The 13,852-nt window shown below is 34.3% G+C and overlaps 1 protein-coding gene across 2 annotated transcripts; it reads left to right on the top strand.

Moving 5' to 3' along the window:
• Window positions 1-6,367: 6,367 nt before the first annotated feature.
• On the top strand, window positions 6,368-11,895 carry LOC108218049 (methyl-CpG-binding domain-containing protein 7). Of its 2 annotated transcripts, none has more exons than XM_017390971.2 (8): window positions 6,368-6,474; window positions 8,833-9,064; window positions 9,616-9,753; window positions 9,856-9,900; window positions 10,224-10,376; window positions 11,025-11,189; window positions 11,271-11,503; window positions 11,606-11,895. In XM_017390971.2, exons 2-7 carry the CDS (start codon window positions 8,840-8,842, stop codon window positions 11,493-11,495), a joined length of 951 nt encoding a protein of 316 aa, XP_017246460.1. In that variant the 5' UTR covers window positions 6,368-6,474; window positions 8,833-8,839; the 3' UTR covers window positions 11,496-11,503; window positions 11,606-11,895. The 2 variants fall into 2 exon arrangements, with proteins under 2 accessions (XP_017246460.1, XP_017246458.1); XM_017390969.2 differs by having other exon boundaries at window positions 9,853-9,900.
• Window positions 11,896-13,852: the final 1,957 nt, after the last annotated feature.

Genomic DNA, 13,852 nt, shown 5'->3' with positions numbered 1-13,852 from the left:
AACGATACAGAGACGACAGGCGAGTTGCTAGATTTGTCTAAGAGCAAACGTGTGCTGCATGTTAGCTTAGTTGCTACGAAAGCAACTAGAAACACGAAACTGATCAAAATCTACGCGGCAACAACCTAGGATTGGCTGTCCATTTCTCATCTAGAGACCAGAATATGGTAGTAATTTGATTTCTATACACTTTCGTTATTTGGATGTCCCACTTAATTCTATACATTTTAAAATCTTCCCAAAGTGGTAACTTTTTATAATATAAAAATCTCAACTACCCACTACTTTCATCCACTTTTACAAATCTATCAATTATATATTGATGGGTCCCACCATTTTACTCACTTTTCTTTCTCTTTCTTATTATTTTATATTACTTTATACACTTTTTTTATTCTCCGTGTCCAATCCAAACGTATACATATCAAAAGGGACGGAGGGAGTACACTCTTTTTGCTTTCACTTGGTACACACTCACACACTACTGACTTCTCTATCAGTTTTATACCCCAATAAATCTTAGCGTACATACATATCCACTACTAATTCACTACCTGGTTTTTAGGGTAAAACGTGGACCCACTTTGTCACTTGTTTTCATCAACTGTTATCAATTTCCGTGTATTTCAACAAAATTTTTTTGTGACAAAACAGATTCTTATTTTTAACTTAGCCAAATTTTCACTTTCAACTTCATCCCCAAAAAAACCTCCTTTATATTTAAATTTTACAAAATATATACCGACCATAATATAATTATATTTTAGTATATAATATGTAATTTATATAATATTATATTATGCCTTTCATGATTAAATATCAAATTTATCTTGTATCATGTGTCAAAAATTATTTTTAAAATTTAATATTATTTGTCTGTATGTTTTTATTGTTAGCAAAATTCTGATAAATACATTACTTAAATAGTAAAAGAAAGAAAAATAACTAGTACACAATAAATTTATATAGCTCCTGGACTTTTTTCATCGACAACTTTCACATAATTTTTAAATAAAATCTTAATATACATATATTAATAAAATTATATATATATTAATAAAAGTTATAATATTATATGTATAATTATTAATATTATATAATTTTTATTTAAAAACTATGGTCAGTAAATATTAAGCCATATTAAATATATAATTATATATATATATTAAATATATAACCTCATATGATGATACATCCTCTATAATTTTTTAAATATATATATGATGGATCAAATGCGTATATACTAAAATTATAATTATATAAACTCATAATATAATTTTATATAAATTACATATTATATATTAAAATATAATTATATTATAGTCGGTAAATATTTTGTAAAATCAAAATTACATAAGAAAGTTTTTCTTGAAATTGAAGTTAAAGGTGAAAATTTGACTAAGTAATAAGAATTTGTTAAAACACACGTAAATCGATAACAAACAGAAGTGAGAGAGGGGGTCACATGTTACCCTAAAAAGCAGGTAGTGTATTAGTAGTGAATAAGGATGTAGGCCCCATTGCTTTCTACACTTAGTTTTCAGCAATATTGTTCACTGAATTAATACGACTCCGGAGTCGGCTCCGCCTACGACTAAAGTCTGGCTTAAAAAATTGATACATACTCCTCTGTCTCATTCATTTTTATATAATTTTTCGTTTTAGATGTTCTATTTAATTATATACATTTCTAAAATAGTAAAATTTTATAATACACAATTTTGATTACATCTATTGTTTTCCTTCACTACACTCACTTTATTCATTAAATATTAGTTGATTCTCACCATTTTACCTATTTTTCTTACATTTCTTCACTAACTTATACTTTTGCAAGATTATCTTTCATAATCATGCATCCAATTTTTTCTAGGATAAAGAAAAGAGAATCAGATAGAAATTTTCATATATCAAAAACTTTCTCTCTAATTTTGAAAAGATCGTACAAGACCATCTCACACGACATTTTCAATATTTTTATATGCATGTATCTTTTTTCCCTCAAATAAAAACCTCAAAACCCATGGAACATCTCAATTAAATTTTTGTGTCATTTGTCTTTCTTGATGTTCTTTTCTCTTTTATTCTCTTTTATGGTTTAAAAAAGTCATTTGCATATTGTTATGGCAACGGAGCCCGCTGCACGAAGGAAAATCGTGTTCGTGTCCTCCCGCACTCATTCGTTTAATTTAATTATGTGTCAAAAATATGTTACTCTTGATTATAAGTTAAAATATTTGATGTATTTTGCATAAATAAGCGTATCTGATCAATTTATAGTCTCCGGTAATTAGGTAACCCATCAGAGGATGAACTATTATAACGAACTAGATATTTTATAAGTTAATAGTTTATAGAATAAGTTGATCAAATGATATAGTTTTGATCTATTAATAAATGTATACTTAGGATGTCACATTATAAATATTCTACGTCTTGTAAACTACTCATAAAGTGAATATCAATGACTAAATCCAAACTATCAACGAATGAGAAATAAAGCTTCATCAATTACTATCCTGTCAACAACTAGCTAATGATGAAAAACTATCAATGATAATAGTAGAAGCTATCAATGACTAATGGCTAATTTGAGAGTATCAGTTGACAACTACAACAAAGAAAAAAGGACAACAATCACATGGGTTGATCAAAGAAAGTACAATCTATTTAATTTGGAAGCTAAGGCAAATATAAGCCTAGTATCATATTGAAGAACTCGAAACTTGTCATTTTGAGCTACACAACATAGGAGTATTAACAAAGCATTCAGTCAACAAGATAAATATATCCAAGAATATGCAAGCAAAAAAGTGAGCAAGAGTGCAGCTTTTACTAAGAATCGAAAGTTAGTTATTTTCCGCTCAAGAAAAGTTGTAAACTTGGGATATATAACCAAGTAGTTGGTAGTACAAAAGTGACTTTCAGCGTCAGTCGAAATAGCCCTAATGCGTCGGTCAACAAGCGTTGTAAATGTAGGGATCGCTATAGGTGCATGTCTACAACATCGGTTAATTAAGCGTCGATATTGGTTCTTTATAGCGTCAGTCTTCTCGAAAGTCAACGATGTAAGTCATGATCAACAGTGTCGGTGCTTAGGAATGCCGAAGCTAAAAGTCCTGACCAACAACGTCTGTCTTCCTAATTGTCAGCTCTAAAAGTCATAAGCAACAGCGTCGGTTTTCTAAAATATCGACGCTCTAAGTCATGTTCAACAGTGTCGGTCTTCTAAAAAGCTAACGCTAATGTCATGACCAACTGTGTCAGTTTTTAAAATGCCGACGCTTTTGGTATCGATTTTGACGACGCTTGTTTCCCCTATTTAAACGACGCTTTAGGTATATTTTTTTTGCAAAATTTTTTAGTTGTTTCATTATAAATACACCACCCATTATTTTTATACCCGTTTTATTATAAATAAAATGCTCAAAATCGATACAATGCACCCAAAATTTAATATAGCTCAAAAATTATAATATAAAAAATCCAAAAAGATTGTTTACATTAGGAAGAAGTACAATAGTAATTACAATCTTTCAACTAACTTAGTTGCATCAAACATCTTAGAGCATAAAAATCTCCAAACTAACTTAACTTTTCCTCAAGCTCCTTATAATCTTTGTGCACTCTCATTTTATTGCATTTTCCGATTGCCATCTGCCATGAAGAAAAATAGTTTATATTAGTGTATAAAGCATATAGAAAAATACTCTTTGTCAAACATGAATTGAAAATATGAATTAATTACATGTACTTCAAAAAATTACCTGGTTATAGAATTTCAAAAGTAAAAAATTGAGTCCAAATCTCTCCAATCTCATTGATTTCGTTTTTGCCATAAGTCCTAGAACCAAGACCCTATGAAATATAGAAGATAACATATTTAAAAATTAAAAACTTGAGTTCAAATATTGTAAAATAGTATTTGAGTTGTTTCTCTTATCACTTCCCTATTTATGTTAAAAAAAATTGATAAAGCATGACTATGTCATACATGTGCCTAATAACAAAAAATCCACATTCTTGTTAAGGACACTACAAATGAATCAATAAACAAGATTTAATAAATAATAACTAAATGAATGAGGAAGAAAATAATGTAAAGAAAAGTAAGTTATACCTTAACCTCAGCGTGATGCCATATGAATTCTTTTTTATTATATCTCAGTCCACCTTGAGACACGTATAATTTGAATGCCCTGTAAAATATGTATATGTCATCACTTCACTTATATATACAACCAGAATATATACATTACATTACTGAATATGAAATTTGAAATTTTATTTTAACATACATTCGTGCAGGTATTGTCAACCATATCTTTCTTTCTTTTTTCAAAGAATCAAACACGTAGATAGCACTTTCATTGAGGCAAAAAAGGAGCACCATCCAGTGGTCACTACAATAATACAAACATATATAATATATTAGATGGAAAAGGGTACTCGAAATACAATTACTAAACAAAAATTATTTTATTCTTACTCTTAGATGTAAGGTGCTAGGATATAATTTTTATTCTTATTGGCAACCAAAAAATTTGTCATGTACTCGGTTGCTTCTTCCATATGTCGCCGCTGGTCATGATTATGTGGTGCTGATAATCTAGATGACAATATGAATGCAAATGTATCATGCTTTAATTGTTTGCACAATTAAAGAGAATTGGTCTTACTGTAGAAATATTTATCACAATAAACATGTGTGGTGATTGAGTTTAAAGTAAATTTAGGAAAAGAGAATTAGTCTTACTGTAGAAATATTTCCACAATGGGTATGTTTAACCAACTCATTGTCCAAAATTGATTGACATCTTCAGGTGTGATGTATATTCGATCCCGTAAAATATTGCAGCCCCAATTGAAAATCAATAATCCCATGAAATCTTGCGGCCCCAATTGAAATCAAACCAAGCAGTAGAGTAATCGAGCGTGGTAGAGCTTGGAACAATTCTAACAGTATAAGACGAGTATGGTAGAGTGTGGTGAATGAAAAAATCTTCAGAGGGTGAACACTGAAGAGTGCGAGTTAGAGAATAGCATGAGTGAAGAGTGCAAGGGTTTAATAAACATACTTTAATTGTTTAGTTTTTTTAAAAAAAATATCACATATTATGTCGGGTAATTTTGAACCGATACTATACAGACTATCAAAAGAGTTGGGTGTTAAACAACCGACACAGTAGAGCGCTTAATAGCGCTGGCTATTTAACCGCCGACACGGTAGAATTATTAGTAGTGTCGGCTGTTTGACCGACCAACATAATAGGACCTCTATAGTGTCGGCATTTAAATGACCGACGCCTTTTATAATCAACGGCCTCGGTTAAGTGACGCAACCGACGCAAAAATCATGACAGAATTGAGCAAAAGCGTCGGCAAAACACACAGCCGACGCATATAAGCATTAAAGGTGTTGGTTATCAAAATAACCGACACTAAAAGTGCGACTCAAAAAGTCATTTTTGTACTAGTGAGTATATATCATTTTTAAGTATCCAAAAACACTGAGAAAGAAGGAGCTGCTTAGAACTGTTATAATCAATTTTGTAAAAGTAAGCTCTCTATTCTCTTTGTATGCAGTTGTGTTGAGAAATTCATAGAGTTCTTCGATATATAAAAATATCTCTAGTGAAAAAACAAATCCTACCTGAAATTTTTGAAAGACCCTAGTTTTCAATTATTTTCTGTTGTGCTATACTATTATCTTAGTTTTGTTTGGAGCATGATTATCCTTAAACCCAATGAGAGTTTTTCTATTTTGACTTGTTCCCGTGCAGTATTTGAACAAGAATCAAGAAGAGGCTTATGGGATGACATGGAGGCAGGGATGGCTATATTTTTGGGAGTGAAGTTTGGGCGAATATGAAGCGTATGGATACAAGTTATGCCTCGGAATGAAAGACAATTCTGAATCCGCTTCGTTTATGGACAAGGAAGCTATAAGTACATGGAGAGTTCGTTCCTGGCTCAAGATGAACATTGGTGGCATGGTTAACACATGTAAGTCAGATGGGGAAGTGATGTTTCCAGTGGCGGACGGCTGAGTAACGCATAAGAACCTGTCATTGGGAGGGGAATAACAGTTGAAAACGGCTGCTAATACCTGTAGGCTGAGGAGCAAAATGAGAAATTCGCCCAATGAGGGGCTCGCACCTAATTAGCTAGTTGGTGAGGCAATAACTCAATAAGACGATGATCAATAGCTAGCCCGAAAGGATGATCAGCCACAATGGGCTAAGACACGGCCCATAATCGATAAAAAGTTGAATAACGCTTACTGGACTGGACATTGGACTCCAAAATAACATACTAAGTCTTTAAGGTTATTATGTTGGTAATATATAAGGCTACATAAGTAGAAAACCCTAACAAAATTTATAAGACAAAGTGCGGCGCATCTGACGAGTAAGGAATTGAGGCTAAGCACTTACAATTCATTCCATCTTCATTTTCAATTAATCAATCGAGGTAATATATCGGTTTCTTTGTATATATAACATATGTATATACGTTTATCAATTATAAATCTCTGGTTACTTGTGAAATTATAGCTCATTGCATATTTGTATTAATGTATATCAATATATGTGTTATCGTTGATTTTGCTTCAATTTCATGGAATATAATCATTTCTTTATGAGCTCTTTCCTTGTAGATTAACAAAAATATGTCGGATTTATTTGTTTCTTAATTGATTGATATTGTTAGGTATGATTTCTTTCAGGAGTGGGAATGAATATTAGGTTATTTTTGGGGAGTGCATTCATGTCTTGATCTCGAACCCAAAACTGATCCCGAACCCACCCTATCCCAGAATAGAGTTTTCTTTTTTACTTCACAATCCCTGCCCTCAAGAAAATGGATTCTTTCGAAAATCGGGTATTCTTATATACACACAAATATATATATATATAGGGTCCCACTCCAATAGAAACTACTAGAATAGAAACTAAATAGAAATCAATGTGATTAAGTAGAATGATGCGGTTTTGGGACCGGGGATGGACCCCGAGATGGACCTAGACAGGGTCTAAGTGGGGCCTAATAGGGCCGGGTCGGGGTCTAGTGGGACTATGGTGGGGCCAAGGTTTGGCTCTTTAAGCCTGTCTGGAGCCTGTCCTGGGCCTGTGAGGAGCCTTGGCGAGGCCCTAGCGGGCTCGACTGGATTGAGTGGGGGTGAGGGTGGACCCTAGGTGGGTGATGACATATAGGGGTGGGTGAGGTCATCTAGGTATAGTTTCTCTTGGTTTCCATTTTAGTTTTTATTTTAGTGTATTCTATTTAAGCAATTGCCTGTGTGTGTGTGTGGTCTAAGTTCTGTGGGGACCACAATTATTTGGAGTATTGGAGTCCTTCATCTTGGCCCTCCATTCATCTTAGATCTAACGGCTATTATAATTTTATTTAATAATTAAATGACAAAAGATCAGCAGTATATAAAAGTTTGGATAATTACATTGTATAAAGAGTTTATTAGAGTTACTTTGAAAGAGGAGCGTCAATTCATGAGGTTGTTCTCGAGTAAAACTAGTCTGTCATTGTGTTTATTAAAAGATGTCTCCCAGTTCTTCTCCTCGTATGTTGTACTGGTTCTCGTTTACTTAGACTCGTGCCTTGATTATTTTTTTTTAAACTTTATTCCGACGTTGTTCTGCACCCTCTTGGACTTACATCTTCTATTGTAGTTCTGCGATTTATACTAACATTGTTCTGCGCTAGTTTTGTTCTGCACTAATTTTGCTTTACCGTACTTATCATGGAGATTTTTGGATTTGATTTGATAGACAAAGTTTAGCAGGTTAATTACTTGTAATTGTCAATTCAAGCCAATACTACATGATTTTGATTGTGCAAAAAAAGACAATATATGGTAGTTATAAAATAAATGAAAACACCATTTGTCCTTCAGATCTACAGTCTCCAAGGAACCTAACTATGTGTTTGGACAAATAAACAGAGGAGTTTTTTTAGAATTTATAAGCTTTTCTTTTCCTGTCTGGGCTTTTCAGAACTACTACATTCACCGGATAGGATAGGGCTTGATGCTTAATGTAAACATGAAATTTATAATACATATTATAATACTCCGTCTTTTTTTTATTATTTGACACTTTGATTTTTGACACACACTTTTAAATTCTTTGACCGGGTAGTGAACAATTATTTTTAGAAATTTTTTCTAAATAAGAATATATAATCAAAATTCTAATTCACAAAAATAATATTTTTAACTATCCGTCGAAACACTTAAAAATGTGTATCAAAAATCAAAACGTCAAATAATTAAAAACAGAAGGAGTATCATTTTTTTAAATTACATATTTAACCAACAATTTAACGAACAAATTTAATTGTCAACTTCAACACTTAATTAACAAATGGTTGGTGTACTATCGTAATTAGTACATGACATAACAGATAACTAGTCACCATAAAAGAAGTTTAACGTATTTCCTAGTTTGGAGGATATAGTTTCGATAAAAAGAAGATTTGATCTCTGCAAATCAGTCAATGCTTTGTATAATTGGTTTACAAATCAACAAAATAATCCAAAAACAGAAATCCAACTAAACACACGATGTAAAGTTGATGATTTTGGCAAGATATGCGATTATGTTTACTCTCCGAAATTTAATTACAACTAGATTCTACACTGTCCGAGTTGAGTGTTATCCACATATGAAACATTCTTACCATACTTACATTATCATATAGTTGATACGGACAGATGGCAACACCCCATTTTACCATATGAGTTTGCGCACGTGCCTATAAATTATGGAGTTTTTGTTGTTGCATGAATAATGATACATGAAAAAATTTCAGGAGTCACATGGAGCAGGGGCGAGGTTCACCTGACATGCATGTCCCAATGCGCTTATTGTTGCCTGGTTACAGCGGTGCTAATGAGGGTTCCGATCGCCGTCAGCTGGCGGTCTACAATCCTCCTCCTCCACCGCCACCTTCGCAGCCAGGGTTCGGTGGTAGTCGTTTCAAACTGCCCGAAGGGTGGGAGGTGGAGGAGGTGCCTCGCGCGGACGCCTCTCGAATTGACAAGGTCCTCTTTGTATTTCCCTACTCATTTAGCTTCTATGATTATGTGTTTAATATTTCCGGTTCAGTCGGGCTTCAGTCTAAGTTAGGCTCTTATTGATTCGGCCACTTGTGTTTATGTGCATTTGCATTTCAATTCAGTTTGATCAATTAGCCTGTTTAATACTCCCTTAGTCCTCTTGGATAGTATACATTTTAGTCCTCTTGGATAGTATACATTGGGGGACGGGACGCTGCACGTATTTTGATGCTCCGGTAAAATATAGTTTTGTAACTTCTTTTTAAGATTTTTTAAGAGCACTGAAATGCATGTCGAGCAGTCTATCAAAAAAAAAAAAAAAGTAATGCATGTCGAGCAGGGAAAAAATGTATAGAATGAAATGGGACAGAGGGAGTATCAAACTTGTTAGGAGATGTCGCTTGTGTATGCTTGTAATTGACAAATATGAGTTTGAGTCACATTTCTTAATTTTGATCTCACTCTGTTCCAAAAGTGATATGGTGAACTAATATGAGTTGGATCTTATTGAATGTATGTGTTTGTTTACACTTCAGTACTACTATGAGCCATCAACTGGGCACAAGTTCCGGTCTCTGAAGGAGGTGGAAAGGTACATCAATGGAGAAGTATATACTCCGAGGAGGCGTAGATCTAAGGCTTTGAAGTTCGGCTCTGGTGGATCTCATGGAAAGGTTAGATACCAACTCCATTGCTTTTGCAGCAGCTGTTTTTAAGGTATTCATATAAATTAATTAGGATGACCTTGTTTAATATTCGAGTAACTTTCTTAGCAGTCACAGAGTTCAACTTATCGGAAGATGGTCGTCTCTGGTGGAAAGGTAAACAAAAGTTTCAATTAATTCATTTTATTGCCTGAGAAGACTGATTGGTGATCAGACTTTCAAGAAAGAAAGAGACTAAGGACCTCATAACTTCTTTCGACAGCAAAGAATCACACTATTTATCTGCAGTTCTGTATGATTTTTGCTAGTTGAACTGCCATTTTGTGATATATGGAAAGCTATCAAAATTATACTCGTGAGAAAAGTAGGTGTTAGACTGTACATAGCCTCAAATAAGATATATGGAAAGCTATCAAAATTATACTTGTGAAAAAGCCTGGATCCGCATATTTTTTTGACTGATGCTGCCTTGATGCTAGATGCTGAAACTTGCCAACAAGGACGGCCCTGATAAGTACAAAATGGCGATCGTTCCTGCTAGAAAGACGCCATTCAGTTCCCCTTACCAGCTACCAGAAGGTTGGGTTGTAGAGGAGGTGCCTCGTAATACCCATGGGGGCTATGTTGACAAGGTATGTTCTGTCCCATAACTATTGGCACTTCAGTCCAGCCCTATAGAGCTGCTGTTTTTTTTGAACTGTACTTCTTATAGTTCCAATTTTCATCTCTGGTCTCGAGATAAATATTTGCATTAGTACAGCTCAGCATGCTAACTAAATCCTATTAGGAAAAAGACCCAAACACAAGGGGTCTAAATGTTTCTGCAAGTTCCCTTGGAGCCTCCGGCTGATTGGAACCTTTAAAATGTTCTTCGAAAGGTGGCATATCAGCCCAGTAAGATAGTCAGCATGTCTTTACTTGCTATTCTGTACACTGATTGTGGCAGAAATCAGTGACAGAGAGGACATGGCTATTCTGTAAGTTACGGTTTATAAAATTGTTCAGGATGTTACTGCATCAATTTGGCAGAGATCACTAAAACCCTGTGATTCTAATACATAAGATGCTATCCTGTCCCATACCTATTTCTTCCGTAAATTGGGAGGGGATAGACTGTTGACAGCTAACTACCTCTAGCAAAGTTTGATCACGAGACCTCCTACAAGAATCTCTAGCTACCAAGAACTTGAACTGTCAAATAGGCCTCAAAAACATATAAAAATCTCAATTTTTTAATGTTCAGGTCTGCTACAACTCTTATCATTTTATTCTTGTTGCAGTATTACTATGAACCAGGGACCGGGAGAAAGTTCAGATCTCTATCATCCGTTGACAGGCACCTAGCGGACCAAAATGAAAATACAAGGTTATCAGAGACACCAGCTGATCTGAGAGCGTATAACATGCCATTGTCTAATGCATACAAAATAGGCAGTCATGTGAAGGTGAGAGCAAGTATATCAATTGCACCTTCTACTCTTCACTAAATTCTTTTGTGATAACTAATTGTGAGTTTGGCTTCACAGAATTCAAATAGTTTCTGGAAGAACAATAACCAAAGGGAGGAAGTGCAGTCTGCAACATTTAACAGCCCTCCGCTGAAAATCAACTGGGTTATTGCTAGTCCTGGAGGAAACACTTGGAGCCCTTTCATCGGTGGCTCTCTGGTTCCTCAACCTGTGCAGCAGCAGTGGTGTAAACGATACATGTTGTCCATCAATGACGGAAGATATATTGCGCCAAATTTCTGAGGATAGAGGTATTTGTCTGCTTAATTAGCTATTGACAATGAAACAGCCACAACTTACATTAAAGGGACTTCCTATAGTAACATCTAATCGCAGTTTCACTGTTTTTCCAGAAGTTGGGAGCAAGGAAGGGAGAACTTGCATGCGACTGCTTAGTGCGAATCTAAACTTTAGTTCCTGTATGGCAGAGACAATTTGATCTAGTTCTAAATGTGTTGCAAACTTGAACATCTATCAGACAATCTTCGTTTCCTGGATTAGGTTTTGAAAATGGTTCTTGTATTTCTGAATTTTCATGTCTTTCACATATGGATATCTAGCTTATAGCAACTTAAATATTATAACAGCATAGTATTTGCTTCTTTTTTCCTACTCCATTGGATATATAGGTAGCTTATACCAAGTCCAATCTACTCCAGGATTTGGTCGATACTTGTTCGCCTAAGATCTGCCATGAAATGGCTAGTAAAAGTTTGGCATAAGTTGCCCAACATTATGTCGCAGTTTACACTCTAATTTCATCCCCATTGTGATGATGTGGAAAATGCCATAATGTTACACAGGGAAAGCATTATGTTGCGAGTTGCGACTGACACTCTACTTTCATCCCCTTTGCATTGATGTTGAAATTTCCATAATGGTCCGCTTGGGAACCTGAATTTCATTTGAAGAAATAACTTGTTTGGGAATATGAATTTAGATTTCATTTGAAACTCAATTCTTGTTATTTGAAATCCATCATTTAAACATAATAACGCCCTCTGATCTTAAACAGGGAAATGGGTGTTCCGTAGCAGAAATCTATACCCAGAGGGGAAATGGGAGTTAAGAATTGATCACACGGGGAAGGGTATGAAAATGGATGTGAGTCTAATAGTTTCAGGTAGAGAAATGGGGTTTTCAATGCCAAATTCACCCTCACGTCTTTTTTTCTTCCCCTGGTTCGTATATTGCTTTCCTAAAGAATGAGTTTTCATGTTTCTGATAGAGAATCTGGGGCTTCCAATTCCCTCACGAATCTGTCTTTGCCTCCTTGGCATATTGATTCGCAAAACAGAACAGACAGTCTACCATCACAAGTCAACCACCGACTAATATTCTAGTTTAAAAGCAAAAGATTGAAAATGATTTAGCAAAAAAAAAAAAAAAAGAAGGATTAGAACTGTAAATAATGAGAATAATATCAAGTCAATCACACGTTGACTTTGTCTGTTAGCTGTTTGAACTCCCTCCGTCTCAAAATAAGTGTCTTTTTGACTTTTTGTATGTAATTTGAGGTGTAAACAAAACATACTTCTACATACTACTTTTCAATTTTTCGTTTTCTGAATAAAAATTTAACATCTATATTTCTATTCAGAAAAAAGAAAATTTGAAAAACAATATATGAAAACATGTTCTTTTTACCCCTCAGCTTATGCGCAAAAAGTCAAAGGGACACTTATTTTGGACAGTGGGAGTACTCTAGTATATAAGCAGCTCAGCTCTTCAATATTTGTAACAAACTTTATTCTCTCTATTCAGTAAAATCAAGTTTCTCTTTTGTCTTCTTCATCTTCCATTATCTTTTTGACAATTAGAAATGATTAAAGCCCTAAGAACACAGAGTCACTCTGCTCAGGTGTAAAGAATATCTAGTCCCATTCTGAAGGGTCTGTGGCTTGCATTGCAACTCTACCCAAGTAACATCCAATTCCTTATTGAATCTAGTCTTTGGAGATGGCATAAATCATTTTGTTACTCATCCTTGCAATATGAGGAAAAGGGAAACCACTGCAAAACAAACATTGAAAAAGCAGACATCAATTGCCAAATTATAAAATTTAATCAGGAAAAATTTAACTTATCTTCCAATATGAGGTGACCATTGCAAAACAAACATTAAAAAAAAAAAAAAACAGCAGCTGGTTAAAGATAAAAATAGTCAGAAAAAAAAAATTAGGTTATTCAGGATGAGTTCGAAATTGAAAATTACCAAGCAATGAAGAATTAAGCATATCATGGTATATGGGCAATTATCTACTATCAAATATCATCTTAAACTGCATGACCACGCTTGGAAGGCTGGCAGTGAATTCATCATAGCTCAATGCTGGCTTCTAAAGCTACTCCACGATATCTTTCTTTTGCTTCTTCTCAATATCGAACACAAAGAAGTGGACGGTCCTTTTTATTGCAACTCCAAAAACTTCAACTTGGAGTCATAATTTTCAGCCAACTCAAAATTCAATTTCGCCAAATAGTTGTCAATTCCAGCAACCTTCACCATAATAGATAACGCATCCAACCTTCAAATAACCATGACCCCAGAATATATGTGTACTGTTGAAGCTTCTACAAGAGGCTCATGTTGTACTGCT

Source organism: Daucus carota, chromosome 4 (genome assembly GCF_001625215.2).
Source record: "Daucus carota subsp. sativus chromosome 4, DH1 v3.0, whole genome shotgun sequence".
In the NCBI taxonomy this organism is placed as follows: Eukaryota; Viridiplantae; Streptophyta; class Magnoliopsida; order Apiales; family Apiaceae; genus Daucus; species Daucus carota.
The sequence above is the reverse complement of the archived record's forward strand: the minus strand, read 5'-3'. Positions and strand labels throughout refer to the sequence as shown.